At 41.6% G+C, this 13,841-nt stretch overlaps 2 protein-coding genes across 2 annotated transcripts; both read left to right on the top strand.

Annotated features, from left to right (window-relative positions):
* Positions 1–334: 334 nt before the first annotated feature.
* Positions 335–6,465, top strand: cfap91 (cilia and flagella associated protein 91; the record flags this gene model as incomplete). The annotated part of the gene is made up of 17 exons (XM_083995979.1): positions 335–416; positions 520–662; positions 1,503–1,660; positions 1,782–1,844; positions 2,015–2,071; positions 2,171–2,349; positions 3,097–3,274; positions 3,857–4,014; positions 4,129–4,302; positions 4,410–4,543; positions 4,819–4,923; positions 5,022–5,093; positions 5,222–5,368; positions 5,455–5,676; positions 5,771–5,919; positions 6,012–6,103; positions 6,287–6,465. The coding sequence occupies 17 exons, from the start codon at positions 335–337 to the stop codon at positions 6,463–6,465; spliced, it is 2,292 nt and encodes a 763-aa protein (XP_083852105.1).
* Positions 6,466–6,825: 360 nt separating this feature from the next.
* nr1i2 (nuclear receptor subfamily 1, group I, member 2) lies at positions 6,826–13,496 on the top strand. Its single transcript, XM_083997422.1, has 9 exons — positions 6,826–7,212; positions 7,952–8,160; positions 9,279–9,409; positions 9,752–9,927; positions 10,012–10,334; positions 10,419–10,564; positions 12,484–12,600; positions 12,797–12,902; positions 13,032–13,496. Exons 2-9 carry the CDS (start codon positions 7,958–7,960, stop codon positions 13,186–13,188), a joined length of 1,359 nt encoding a protein of 452 aa, XP_083853548.1. The 5' UTR covers positions 6,826–7,212; positions 7,952–7,957; the 3' UTR covers positions 13,189–13,496.
* The last annotated feature ends 345 nt before the right edge of the window (positions 13,497–13,841 follow it).

The raw sequence follows: 13,841 nt of genomic DNA, 5'->3' as shown, positions 1-13,841 counted from the left end.
GTGATTGGATGCTGTTATCGAAATGCTCCCTGGGAGTTGTAGTTGATCTCTCCCTGTGGCCCTTTGTGTGTCAAGTAACATATCTTTGATTTCTTTTACTTTTTTTTTTTTTTTTAACAAACCATACATAATTCCTAACGCCGCTGCTCATCATCACTTGGCGTGTGTCAAATTGAAACAAACATTAGAGACAGAGCAGGCAGAAAAATAACCTCGAGACAACACCTCCCACTCTCATTAGGCAAGTTTACCGTCTCCATGGTTACAAGGACAGCAGAGATCAGTCGGCTGTGACAGAAACGGGTTAGAAAAGGTCTCTAATTATACTACGAAAATGAGCCTATCCGTCACCCACACGAAGAAAACGTGCGATAATAAATTTTTCAGGCAAGAACGAGTTTATGACTACTTGTACGGTGAGTGAACATTACTTATCGCTAGCTAACTTGCCAACTGAAAATGCGTTAACTGTATCTCACTTGGTTGACACCAACTGACCGGCTGGTCTGTCGCCAACAGATCCAGTTTACACCGTGTCATCAGAGGTGGACCATGCCAAAGCCACCTTTAAAGCCTATCCGCCCAGGGACCGACTCGTAAGTTGCGTCTACTTCTTTCCAAAAGTTAAATATTTGTCCTGTTATTACGTCCTCAACTGGTTTTAGATCACCTCAAGTCCCAACAACACACTAGCCTAGTGGCATGCACAATTTTGGGCACCCCTGGTGAAAATTTCTGTTAATGTGAAGATGAAATTATATCCAAAAGACATAAAGTTATACATGACACATTTTAAACAATATATTTTATTTTCCATCTTTTAGCTACATTTTCAAAATGACAGAAAGGAAAAGGGCCTGCAGCAAACGTTTGCATAGTTAGTACCTAGTATCACCCCCTTTGGAAACTATCACAGCCTGGCAATAGTAAAAAGCTTGTCTGATACCTTGGTCAAAAGTTATCTGAGAGCTCAAGTCTCCTGGGTTTCCCATTCTTTTGCAGGGTGCTGCTTTGTTTCCCTTTTTCACTCTTAAACTGTAGAAAACTAAAATAATACACTGATATTGCTCAAAATATTGCAAACGAGTGATTTATGTTTAACTTTATGCCCTTGCACATCCCCACTTGCTGAACTGTTAACAGAGATTTCGAACAGGGGTGTCCAAACTTTTGCATGACACTGTATAGGCTAACTCAATTAGTACAAACCTACTACATCAATGCCAGTAGTCATTTTAACTCAGTAACTCATAGCTCCTAAGCTAACTGATAATAACAACATAGAGTGTCATGTTGTATTGAATAGGCTTTAGTTACAGTTATATTCTATTTAACACTAATTAACAAACTTCTTTACCTCTCTATCACTAGGTACAAAATGTTCCCTGAAGGATACTATGGCCAGATTAGCTAATTCTGTTTCCAAATTCATAGTGTTTAAACATGACAGCAAAAAAAAGGGGCTGAAATGCAGTGACTGACAGTACTTCTTTCCTAATTAGCAAAAAGTGCCTGAGTTTGGGTCTATGTTCAGTTGCCTTCCCCACTACCCACGGTATACTGTTCAGCTGGACACTAGAGACCCAGTGCCACCAACTATTGATCGTCTCTGGCGAGGCCACACGGAGCAGCGCAGAGAGGCACTGCAGCAGCTGGCTGGGTGACACAAAAATACACTATTTTAAAAGAGCAGTAACAGTTTCTTAATGATTTTTTAAAAATCTGTATGAACTGTCTGATATGGCATATTTATCTATGTTTCTTAATTATCTTCTTAACAGGGTTATTCCTAAAAGGGCGGAGTGCCATGTGACTGGAGTTGATCGCTGCAAATATTTTAAACGGTTTGATTAGCCAGCCATCACTGTGAAGTTGTGATTATGGTGCAATACAGTCATAAAGTTACCTATGCCTGATACTATGACAGTTTATAAGAGACAGTCCCCATGCTGCTTTTATATTTACTGTAAATATTGACAGTCTCTAATAGGGATTCCCGTTCTGTTTACTTTAGCCCTCTAATTCCCTTTGGACACCAGGTTCCTCCAGATGTGATTTTTGCTCTGCCGGGGTAAGTTCAACAGGCTCCTCACATTAATTTATTCCTCAGTTATTTATGTTGAACATTTTTAACTGGGTGAGAATACACCCTTCTATTTGTCACCTTCAGAGAAGATTTTGAAACAACTGGTGTGAAAAATGCTGAACAACAGCCCACCCACGTCACTGTGGCGGTCCAGACGGACTACAGGGAGAGTGAAACACAGACGGATCCATATAGCCCTGAATATGTGATAGAACCTGGGACAACTCCTTCAGAGCTCCTGCAGCTGGCAGCTTTGACTTGGGGTAATTATAACCGCTTATAGACGCTATAGAATATAGTTATTACTCTGTAATTACCTTGATAAATGTCCAGCTTTGTACTAGTGTTAAATAGTGTACTACCGCACATAACCCAGGCCCTTCATCAGACTGATGAACATTCAGGAGCAGATTCTATCGTGCAGACATCTTTTTCTATTTTTGTTTCATTCTTCTTTGTGGACCAGAACCTAGTTTTAAAGGATAATTCCGGTAATTTTCTAAATAATGCTTTACAGCTCTCGGTCCCCAAGTGCTACTCTAGAAAAAGACCCGAGAAAAATATGTGCAGCCAGGACCTAGCTCTCCTCCTGCTAGTGTAGCCGATGTCGATCTGGCCCTCTGCGTTGTGTTTCTCACGGCCTGCCCTAGGTGAGGTTCGATCCCACGACCTCCCGCACCGGAGGCGACGATGCTAACCTCTTCGCCAAGAGGTTGACAACCGCTTGGCAAGTTGGTTAGGATGTCTTTTTTTATGGGTGGAGTGAGTGCACATCCGTTACACTAAGCTGCGCAATTACTGCAGTTAAACAGTGAAGTAATGGGGGCAGAACTTTAAAACCGTGACTTTGGCCTCTATTATGCTCAAAATATTACTACATATGCTTTGCAACATCCACCAGTGCCTCCTTCTTTAATTATTTGGAGGACGTTGTGCGTGTCTTGTGATTGTCTCAACTCATCAGTCTGTACCTTCATTTACATCTAAACGCTGTGATGACTTCCCCTCAGGTCATGGTCTGCCTGCAGGCCTGGCAGAAGTTGAGATGATACAGCGGGCACGTGCTAAGCGAGCTTGGGAGGCCGGCCTTCCTCCACTGAATGACCTGAGTCAGCTTGACAAGAGGAGGCGTATGATGGAGGAGATGGAGGCCAAAGAATGGGCTTTCAGAGAAGGAGAAATCCAGAAGTGAGTGAGTGGTAGTGTAATGCCACCCTGATTTGAGAAGACATAAGTTGTGAAGAAAAAAAACACAACCTGCTGAAAATTTTGTTTAGCATCTTTAATATGTACGTAATACTACTACATGTGGTATAACATACCAGCTGCCACCACAAGCAGCCTTTAAAGTGCTCAAACATGTGTAGCAGGTGTCAGAAGATACTGCAGTTATTCACAGCTGGGATTACTTAAACTTTTAGCGTATTCCACCTCAGTGTTTTGGTTTTTGCAGCTGTTATCTTTGTGTTTTGGTTCACTCTCACCTCACCAGTCACCACACTCATTAGTATCATTCTCTCATTGTACACTCTGTCTTCCTGTGTTCATACCTTGTTTCCACTGCCCCCAAGTGGCAAAAGAATTAGTTACTGAAAGCTTGAATACAAGCTGACACATGGATTTGAAGAAGATTGTAATGAAGTAGAGCCAAGAGACATAGTATGGGACATTTGTATTTTTTGATTTATCAAATAATCTTGCTCAACCTGCTGTCTCTACTGTAGAAAACCTACTCTTCTGCAATGATTTGTCTTTTTGGGTTGTGGCCAGGTTGCAGGACACCCGTCTTACTGTGCTGAAAGACCTTCTGAGGCAGAGAGATGAGGCCCAGAGAGAATTCACCAACGACAGACTAAACCAAACATATTCTAATCACGAAAAAAAGAGGGAGACCAAGCTGCACAAGATCCACAATGACTACAACCGATGTAAAATAAATTCTCCCTCTGTATATAAAATCAAAACAAAACAATAAGAATTCAACTGTATTATTCAAGGCTTCCTCTCACCCTCTCATCAATCTCTTCTCATTTTGTTTGTAGCACTGAGAAAACTGGAAGCAAAGTGGAGAAATGAGACGGGGAAGCTAGAGCAACATGACTGGGCTAAAACCTACTCACATTCTCACAAATATACACCTCGGAGCCACAAGAGTGCGTTCTTCAAGAGTGCCTGCTTCAATGAGTTAAAAACCTACTACTTGGACACATATGAAGGTCTGACTCTAAACACTAATGGACAAACAGAATTTACCATGTAGTTTCCTCAAGACCCTTGTAATCCTTTATCGTTTAGATAACTTTTAGCCATGTGTTACTCACAGGTCTGACAGATCTAACGGCAGGACTCTCTGCCCCAGTGGTCAAGCCGCGGGTGAATAAATCCAAACCCAACACCATCACGGATATGACCGAACCTCCTTCAAGGAGAGCTGTAGCACTGCTGAAGAAATACAAGGTAAAGCAGAAAGAAATACTTTCATTAGGCATATCCCTCAAGTTCTAGATACACGCAACTCCCTTCTAAAGGTGCCGGGGCCTTTTCTGTTCAGGCTACTCAGCTTTGGAATAACCTGCAGATCTCAGGCAGGCAAACTCTGGATCTTCTTATGACACACGCCATTTAAACAAATAGCCATTTTTTCATTGCTTGTTTTTCTAATGGTATAGTTTAGTTTGGATTTATTAATTGCAGTTTTTTGCAAAGCTCTTTGTTAATTTGTGGTTCCACAGGCGCTCAGGGAGGAACGAGTGAAAGAGGAGACCCTGCGTTTTCTTGTCAGGAAGGAGAAGCCTGTTCCCCGTCCTGTCACTCCCAGAGTGGAGGAGCCACCAGAGGTCAGCTAATGTCTCGAAGTACAACTGACCATGTCCTCAACTCATCCTATACGTATCAGAGATGGGATTTGATCATTTGTTTACATGTGTCCCTTTAGGGGGATGAGGAGACGGAGCTTGCAGTCATCACCTTGCAGAAACTACTGAGAGGAAGAAGTATCCAGTGTGAGGTCTGGACATGTCTTGATGCATATGCATGTTTGTCTTGTTGTGTGTATTTACCTGATTCAGTATCCATCCAGAAATGTTTAAATGTGTCTCACATTGTGTATTCACCTCTGTCTGTGTTGTTGTACAGATGTTTAAGGGCAAGGAGAACTATCTGGAGCTCATCCAGGAACTGAGGACCGTCCATGCCTTGCAGAAGGAGGAGCAGGAGCTGCAGAAAGATGAGAAAGGGCTCATAATCAACCTGAAGAAACAGAGAAACAATGACAGAAACAAGGTGAAACGCACAAACGCATTCATATCCAAATTACTTTTACAAACATTACACATTCTCACGATCTTACAATCTCTCCTCTCTCCCAGACCTCTCAGGAGGAAGCTTCTCAGGCGAGAGCGGTAGGTGTAGAGCTTGAACACCTGTTTGACCACCTGTCGAAGGAGCTAATTCGTCTCCAGGAAGAGCGCAGGATCCACGCCTTTACAATACTGGCTGAGAGAGACCGTCGCCTCCGAGAGGCTGAGGAGAGTGGAAGGAGACAGGTGGAGGAGCGCAGACGCAGAGAAGAAGATGAGATCTTTAGACAAGTACACATATATGTTATGAAATTATTAGAATAACATGTTTGCAAGTGGTCAACATATATTAATGCACGCGCACGTCCTTAACATCGTGTCGCAGGTGGTGCAGATCCACCAGGACACTGTGGACTTGTATTTAGAGGACATCATTTTGGGGACTGTGGAGCAGATTGCTGACCGGCAGGCCAGAGAAGAGATCCACAAGAGAGCGAAGGAGGTCAATGACATTGCTTACGCCATGGAGGAAAGGTAACAGACACCTCAATGTGTCTGCTCATGCCTCGTATGTTCAAACCAAAAGAATAAGAATTAAAAAGTAATTTGTATGTTTGTGTGATTAGCCGGAATGATCTTCAGTCGGAGGAGATCGTGTCAGAGCTGGTGTACAGCTTCCTTATCCCAGAGGTTGAGAAGATCCGCTTCAGGCAGAGAGGTTTGGGAGATTTTTCTATTTCCAAACATACAATGCAACTGCAGCACCATCACAAATGTTGTCAAACACTAAGATGATGGTAATTAAAAATGTTACAAATTATATGCAAAGTATGAAAGAGTTCCAAATAAACAAAAGGGAAGTAATACTCACTTGATTAACCTCATGATTTCTCTCTGCCAGTGCACACAATGCAGCATAGACACCTGCAGGCAGCTCACAGTATCATTCACGGGACTGCAGAACAACCTGGGATCCTTTCCAGTGCCCCAGAGGCCTCACAGTCGACCTCCGAGAGCCTCCAGCCAAACCCTCCAGATGCACAGCTAAGTGGAGCCAGAGCCGCAACACCATCAAACTGAATGAAGACAAAAATATATAAATATGTGTACTGCAGTCTGTATTTGTTGTTTCTTCTATATTTGGTCTTAAATGTAAAGTTTGTTCCCTCATTACACAGCTCCTATCCTGGCATTGACCCAGTGCCCTGCAGTGACATTCTGTATGTCAATATCCTGCAATAAACTTTAGTCTGCATGAGTTGTGATGCTCAGTTTTTAGTTGTTGTTTTTTTAGAAAACAGTCTGTGGTGTTTTGAACACTAAACATGCATTAAACGTCTCACAGGCAAAGATTAACTAAGTGGTTCTCAAGTCCCATCAAGTTGGCATAATAAATCTAAATCTCACCGTTTGTCGTTGTGGTAGATAACATGAGGCTTTCAGCGTTTCCGTAAACTCCACGCGTGTGCACAACAAACCACAATCACTACGTAACCCCGTGTGTGACCTCAGACGCACCGCCGACGTCATCGCTGGGTAGGGGGGTTGTTTGTTGGTCACGGGCGGTGCCAAGGTGACAGATTATACACGGGCGGTGCTGGACCTCTGACCCCGCCCCTGTCGTGGGCAGAGCGTGTAGCAGCCAGCCCGGGATCCAGCAGCACGTCCCAAAGAGCAGGAAGAGCTCTTGCGGTATTACTCCTTCTCCCCTCTTAACTGTCTGTAAGTGGATCCAAAACATTAACAGCTGATTAACAGCTGTGGAGTGGCGCCAAGTGGACTACATAGCTACATACAGCTGTTTGGACATCTGGAATCAACAAATCAGTGAGTTGAATGATCTCGATCATGGTTTGATCAGACCCGACCTTTAACCAGGTAAAGCAGGTGTTTATACAAAGGCAGAAGAGAGCCTCATACTTTTTTAAAACCCCTTTTCAAGTTAGGCAATTAGAAATGTCAGTTTGCTGCACAGTGGAAAGCATATCGACAAAAACAGATTTTACACATTTGTGAATCGACGTTTTCCAAACTGCAGCACTTTGTGATCATGTCACGTCATAAATCACAGCAGGTTAATTCTGACTGTCTGCAGACTAACGTTTCGTATTTTTCTACACAAAACTTTAGTTTGTCAGGTGTCCAACTTAAGTTGCATTCAAAAACTTTATTGCCTTAATGTCTGAAACAGTTCAAATCAAAGCCATGTTGGCTTTTAGCCTAATAGATTTCAATTACTCCACTAAGCCTTTATTCATATCCATGACTGCACTTTTATTCAAGGATATGGTAGGAGAAAAAGGAATCAGCAACAAAAAAAATTAAATGTATTTAAAGTTAAGCACCTCACAGCTCAGATCAAGTGTCTTATGCAATATTCACACAAAACAATACAACTGAAACCTGGAACTGAAGCTGAAAGTTTAATCTCACAGTGTCATTTCCAATTGCAGTTGTCTGCGCTTTCCACAAACCCTGACACTTCTTCTAGACCCAGAACTGCACTTGAAATAATTTGGTAAGAAGTCAGTGATGCTTAAATCATCTAATCATCCATTTACTGTAGGTGAAAATGAGCAAGGAGGAGGCAGCTGAAGTGGAGGCTGTCTGCGAGGAGCTCGCAGGACAAACTGAAGAGGATGAATCGGATGTAGAGGATGAGGAGGACAAGTCGTCTGATGATGAGGAGCCCAGGGCCTGCGGTGTGTGTGGAGATCTGGCCAAAGGTTACCACTTCAATGCCCTGACATGCGAAGGCTGCAAGGGTTTCTTCAGGTGAGATTGTTATCACTCGACCTCTCGAGAATCAGCAGTAACGTCTGTGACAGAGAGAAAATGTGAGAGAAGAAATACTTCTTATTTCTTATCTCTGTTTAATTTACTGTTGATATGCATGTCGGCTTGAATCTACAGTCAATGTCAAGACTGATGCAGGCTGCAGATTGCTGATTTAACATCTGATATTTTGTCTCTTTCTTCCTCCTGTGACCATGTCTTCCTGTCACCGTTTCACAACGAAAGCACATCTCAGCATGAGTTCTCAGCTTTCTGAGAAATCTCAGCTTTTTACCTAATAATTCAGAATGTACAATACATTTGAGAGTTGTCTTGTGTGCAAATTTGCAGTCTGTAGTCAGATTTTCAGAAGCTTTGATTCTTAGAAGCAAAAGGTGCAATTTTCAGAATAGAGTCAAATAAACAACAAAACCATTTCCCCTCTTCTGCTGCAAAACAGCAAAATAGTGCATGCTCAGAGCTTCTCATATATTAGCTAATACACCTCAGAAACAGCTCAATATTTTTGTACATAACAGTTTTTATATATATTTTTGTACATAGTAAATTCTTTATATTTTTTATTCCTTACTTCTTTATGTATCCTATACGGTTTCCTACTGTTACAAGTGGATTTCCCACGGATCAATAAAACCTCTTACTGTAGGCTATGTCTTATGTCTTATGCTCCACTGTGTTTATCACATAGCTGCTAACATTGTCTTTTTGGTGAAAACGTGAAAAGAACTGCTGCTTCTGCTTAAATACCCTGATGACACTGAACCAGAACCATTGGGCTTTAAATGCACTGTTACTGTATCAGCTACAGTATTTAATTATAAACCAACAGATTTCTTGTTTGATCACTTATCCAGATGCAGCTGTGTGCGGTCAGGCAACATTACCTGTCTGTAACAAAAACAGGTGCCAGTGTGATGTTATCACCCACTGTGGGTGAACATGTTCCACTCTGTGTTTTTAGTTTTTTCCGTTCATCATTCTCAATTTCCCCCTCAGTAACTCGCTGGCTCGTCGTGCATGACTGGCCCAAAGTAACACGCTAACTTCAGATTGATGTTTGTGAGCTGTTACTAAAGTGGATTCTTAAATAAATTCAGACGCGCCATAAAGAGGTCAACGCCGCTCCGCTGTCCATTCCTGAATAAATGCAGCATAACCAAAAACAACCGCCGGGCGTGCCAGGCCTGCCGCTTCCGTAAATGCCAGGAAATAGGCATGAAGAAAGAAAGTAAGTAGCACCGAGACACAATAAATGAGGAGAAATGTTCATTTGTGATTTTATACTGTATTGAAAGAAAGCATGTGATGTTGTGTGGTGCACATTATTCAGTTAGTACTACATACTACTAATATTCTTGCACATAGTGTAATAGTAGTATCCTATTATTTGTATTAGGTAAAAAGAGTTTGCTAATAACCACAAGTTTTGCTATAATATTCCAGCATAATCTGACATAAATATATGTGTAATTTCAATTTCAAATGTACTGTGTGTTGCAGGACTAATTTAAATATATAAATCTAGGTGTTGATCAGTAATCTCTGCTCACATATTTTTGTGTCCCTGAAGTGGTCATGTCTGAGAAGGAGGTGTTGGAGAGGAGGATCCGAATCAAGAAGAGAAAGACGCAGGATGCCCCGAGTCCGACACAGCTGTCATCCAAGCAGGAGGAGACCGTCGAGGAGCTCCTCAGAGGCCACCGCACGACGTTTGACTCAGCATTTTCCAGCTTCAGTGGTTTTAGGGTGTGTAAATGACTGGAGGCATCTTTGAGTTTCATCCTCATTGTCTTAATTTGTCTGATTGACTGTTTGTGTTTGTGTTTGTAGCCCATGGACAGAATCATCCTCTCTGTGAGTGAGTACAACCAGCCTACAGAGGAGCCCTTAAACCCCCAGACCAGCTGCCCTACAGACATCTGCACTAAAACTAGTAGATCTGCCACAGACCCCAGAGCATCCTCATGTGCCAACTCCCTCTCCTCCTCCTCCTCCTCCTCCAGTGTCTGTGGTTCCTTTGAAAAACAAGAGAACCAAGAAGGAGAAGAGGTCAGAAAAATAAACGTTTTCACCGCTCTCCCGCATGTGGCTGACCTCACCACGTATATGATCCAGGACATCATTAGTTTCTCCAAAAGTCTAAAGGACTTCAGGTAAAAGTTTGACTCTGCATATTCTTTCAGATTAGTCTGAGCAGGTGTGTCTCTCCATGTGTCTAATCTCTGTCATCTGCTCAGGTCTCTAACCATTGGGGACCAAATTGCTCTTTTGAAAGGCGCCACGTTTGAGATCATGCAGATCCGCTTCAACATGGTGTTCAATCAGAAAACAAGCATCTGGGAATGCGGCCATATTACATACTGCATAGATGATGCTGTACGAGGTGAGACTGAGCACAGACATGTCTTTATGTTCAGAGGGACGGACAACATGAGTGCGTAGGCTACACTATTGTTAAACAAAAAGAAAAACCCTGGATAGATCTACATGATAGTCTTTGCTAATTCGAAAATATTTATAACAGACAGTTTATATTGAAGACTGTGTTGATTGGTTCTTTGGCCACTTGGCGTAGCCTTCATTAAGGGTTGTGTTTCGAGAAATGTTTCCGCTGCAAGTCTGACATTGACCTTAGCCTTGTCCTCTCTGTAGTTTTTCTTCTTCTGAGGGAGTTACTTATGTTCACTGCTGGGAAGGCAGTTTACATTTGGTACACTGATACATAGCTATTTGATCCATTGTTTAAGGAAGGATTTGAAGTTGTAAACTACTACTTTATCACAGCCAAGGACAGTTCAGCTCTAACTGTGTTGATATCAGGTTATATATGCGCATACTGTACATATAATACTTAAAATGTTTCCCATTGCATTAAAAAGACAGGTTACAAAAACACTCAAAGTAAGATTTTCCACCACAGGAGTTACAGTGATTGTGGTAACCTTTTACACGCAAGTCAGACAACAGTAATTATAATCAGATCTAATCATTACAAAATACTTTCGGTCATGTTTATCTGGTGTGGGTTGAAATGAAAAAAGCTGAATGGATGAGACTGGGTAACAGTAGAGACTTGATCTAATGTTGCAACAACACTAAAGTATACTATGTAATGTATGTATTGTCTAGCATTTCTGTCTACCATTGTCTAGTATGTGAAAGCAATCTACAGAAAACATGTCAAACTCCTCTGATTTACAGATGTAGCTCATACTGTATGGAGGGAGCAGAAGGAAAACAACGCCTGCACATTGACATTTTAACGGCAGCGCAATCTTTGTCAAAAAGAAAGTTTTTTGAGCAGACGAGGAGGCGTTTCTCGTCTCACTTGTTGTGTGAGTTGCCTTTTGCCTTGCACCACTTACAGTAGGTTAAATGTGTAGTTTCCAAACACTGACATAAAAGCAAAATGTCATGCTCTGGACAGGTTTTTATAGAACTATATCATTTTAGTTGTGAGCTATATCGCTTGCGTGCACTTCTCTTGCACCTCTTACCGTCACAAGTCCTCACAGGTAACATGACTCCTGCAGGAACATTTGCCAGAATGTTGTCAGACTGGTGTTGTTCGCTGCGTTTCTGAAGATCAAACTAAATGCAGTCATTGTCTTCAAGCCTGGTGCTCTCTGCTTTCGTCTGTGACACTGCTATAAGTCTACAAGATATATAGTGAATAGGTGATCAATCAGGTGATAGGGAATAGTTTAATGGTCCATGTGTCTACGTTGGTGAAAAAAAGAAAAAGCAAGGCGTGAAAACAACTATTACATATTATGCAGTATCAGGACATCTTATGTACCACAGCTTAGCACCACCTACTTTTTCATCTCCATAAAAATTAAGATGTTATCGTTTAAGAACATCACAGGATGACATCTCTAAAAGAAAATCTTTCTTTTTTTTAATTTAATGAAATGTCCGTGATCAAAGCATCGTGTCTCTAATCAATTCAGTGGTGCAGGAATAAACTTAGAGTGCAGGAATTCAGTCTTATGTAACATTTAGTTTAACACTTTGGCATTCAATGTTGAAGACCTGTGTAAATATCATTAAAAAAAACCTGTGTTCACATAATAGTTGTGGCTACAGACTGTTATGTGTGTATATGGTCTACATGTACCTGTAATGGGTGTAATGGTAATTTAGAACAATGTATAAATCCACAGTTTTACTTCCGTCTGTACAAGTACAGTCATGCCAGAAATGTTTTTCTCAGTAGTTATTAATTCAGTCTCATTCCAAATGTCACAATAAAAGCCTTGATGTCCTGTAACTGACCTCTGCTCTCCTTGTGTCTTGTAGCGGGCTTCCAGCCGCTCTTAGTGGAGCCTCTGTTCAAATTCCACCACACACTACGCAAACTGGGCCTGCAGGAGGAAGAGTATGTTCTTATGCAAGCCATGTCCCTGTTTTCTCCAGGTAGCAGCATCAGTTCATCCCAGTCCTTTCTAAATCAATGATTTATGAACCACGTAAATATTTAAACCCCAGAAACAGTTTGTGTTTATGTCCGGCTGAGCGTGAAAATGGATTTTCAGGCGTCCTCAGGGTCAAGGTTTCTCTGGATTAGTCGAGATTTGTTATTAAGTATACTATATGTTATTCGACCTATCAGATCGTCCAGGTGTGCAGCAAAACAGTGTGATTGACGAGCTTCATGAAAACTTGGCACTGACACTCAAAAGCTGGATTGACTGCAAGAGAACAGGCCCAGAAAAACAGTGAGTGAAATACCACATGCCACTCTCAAGTCAGTTCAGTTCAGTTCAGTTCAGTTCAGTTCAGTTCAGTACAGCATCAAACCTCACACACTGACCTGCCTGTTCCTGTTGTTTCCTCCGTTACCATAGTTTGCTGTACCCCAAAGTGTTGGCCTGTCTGACAGAGATGAGAACAATGACTGAGGAATACAGCAAGCAGGTTCTGCAGATCCAGGACATCCAGCCTGACGACATCTCTCCCCTCATACTGGAGGTGGTCAGTAAAAACCCCTGTAATGACGTCTGACACAGACGCCATACCGTACATGGACAACTCAAGCACTCTGGCTAAACTGCTGCTATTTAATGATGGACACCCCAAACGGAAAACAAGCTCTGTAACATCATTATTATTATTATTTTATGCTCCTCAATTTTAAAGAAAAGTATCATGTTGTACAATTATGGCAGCCTTAAGATTTGAATGAGAATGATCCTGAGCAGATGATTGTGAATGTCAACTGTCCTCTGTCCACACAACCTGAAGGTCAAAGAAACCACAAGTGAGGTTACAGCGCTGTTGGATTGTGGTGAATTTGTCATTTTTGCTACTTGTTCAATTTACACTAAACATACACTAATTATATATAAATAAATGACTTTTTTTTTTTTTTTTTTACATTTTCTACCTCAGGTTGTGTTTACTTCTGTGTTTTAGTCATTTAAACCAAAATACGTATTTTAAATAAAAGTGCTTTTTAAAGTAAAGTGGATGTCAGTGCTGCCAGGGTGTTAAGCAAGGAAAACAGTGCCCCCATGTGGTCACACTGATACAAAAAAATGACCCATTAAAGAGGACATAATATGGAAATATCACTTTTTGAAGGCTCTTTTCAGAGACCTTCCAGTGATGTAACTAGTATTTGAATTTGCATAATACCATCACTACCTGGTACCAGT

The sequence above is a fragment of the Trachurus trachurus genome (assembly GCF_905171665.1).
Source record: "Trachurus trachurus genome assembly, chromosome: 21".
Taxonomy (NCBI): Eukaryota; Metazoa; Chordata; class Actinopteri; order Carangiformes; family Carangidae; genus Trachurus; species Trachurus trachurus.
This window is presented reverse-complemented; position numbering and strand designations above follow the sequence as displayed.

What these genes read in the sequence shown, in the direction of transcription:
- nr1i2 (XM_083997422.1), top strand. Translation starts at nt 7,958, where the DNA reads ATGAGCAAGGAGGAGGCAGCTGAAGTGGAGGCTGTCTGCGAGGAGCTC. An exon ending in GGCTGCAAGGGTTTCTTCAG is followed by an intron (nt 8,161 to 9,278) that starts GTGAGATTGTTA and finishes AAATAAATTCAG; the next exon opens with ACGCGCCATAAAGAGGTCAA. An exon ending in AATAGGCATGAAGAAAGAAA is followed by an intron (nt 9,410 to 9,751) that starts GTAAGTAGCACC and finishes GTGTCCCTGAAG; the next exon opens with TGGTCATGTCTGAGAAGGAG.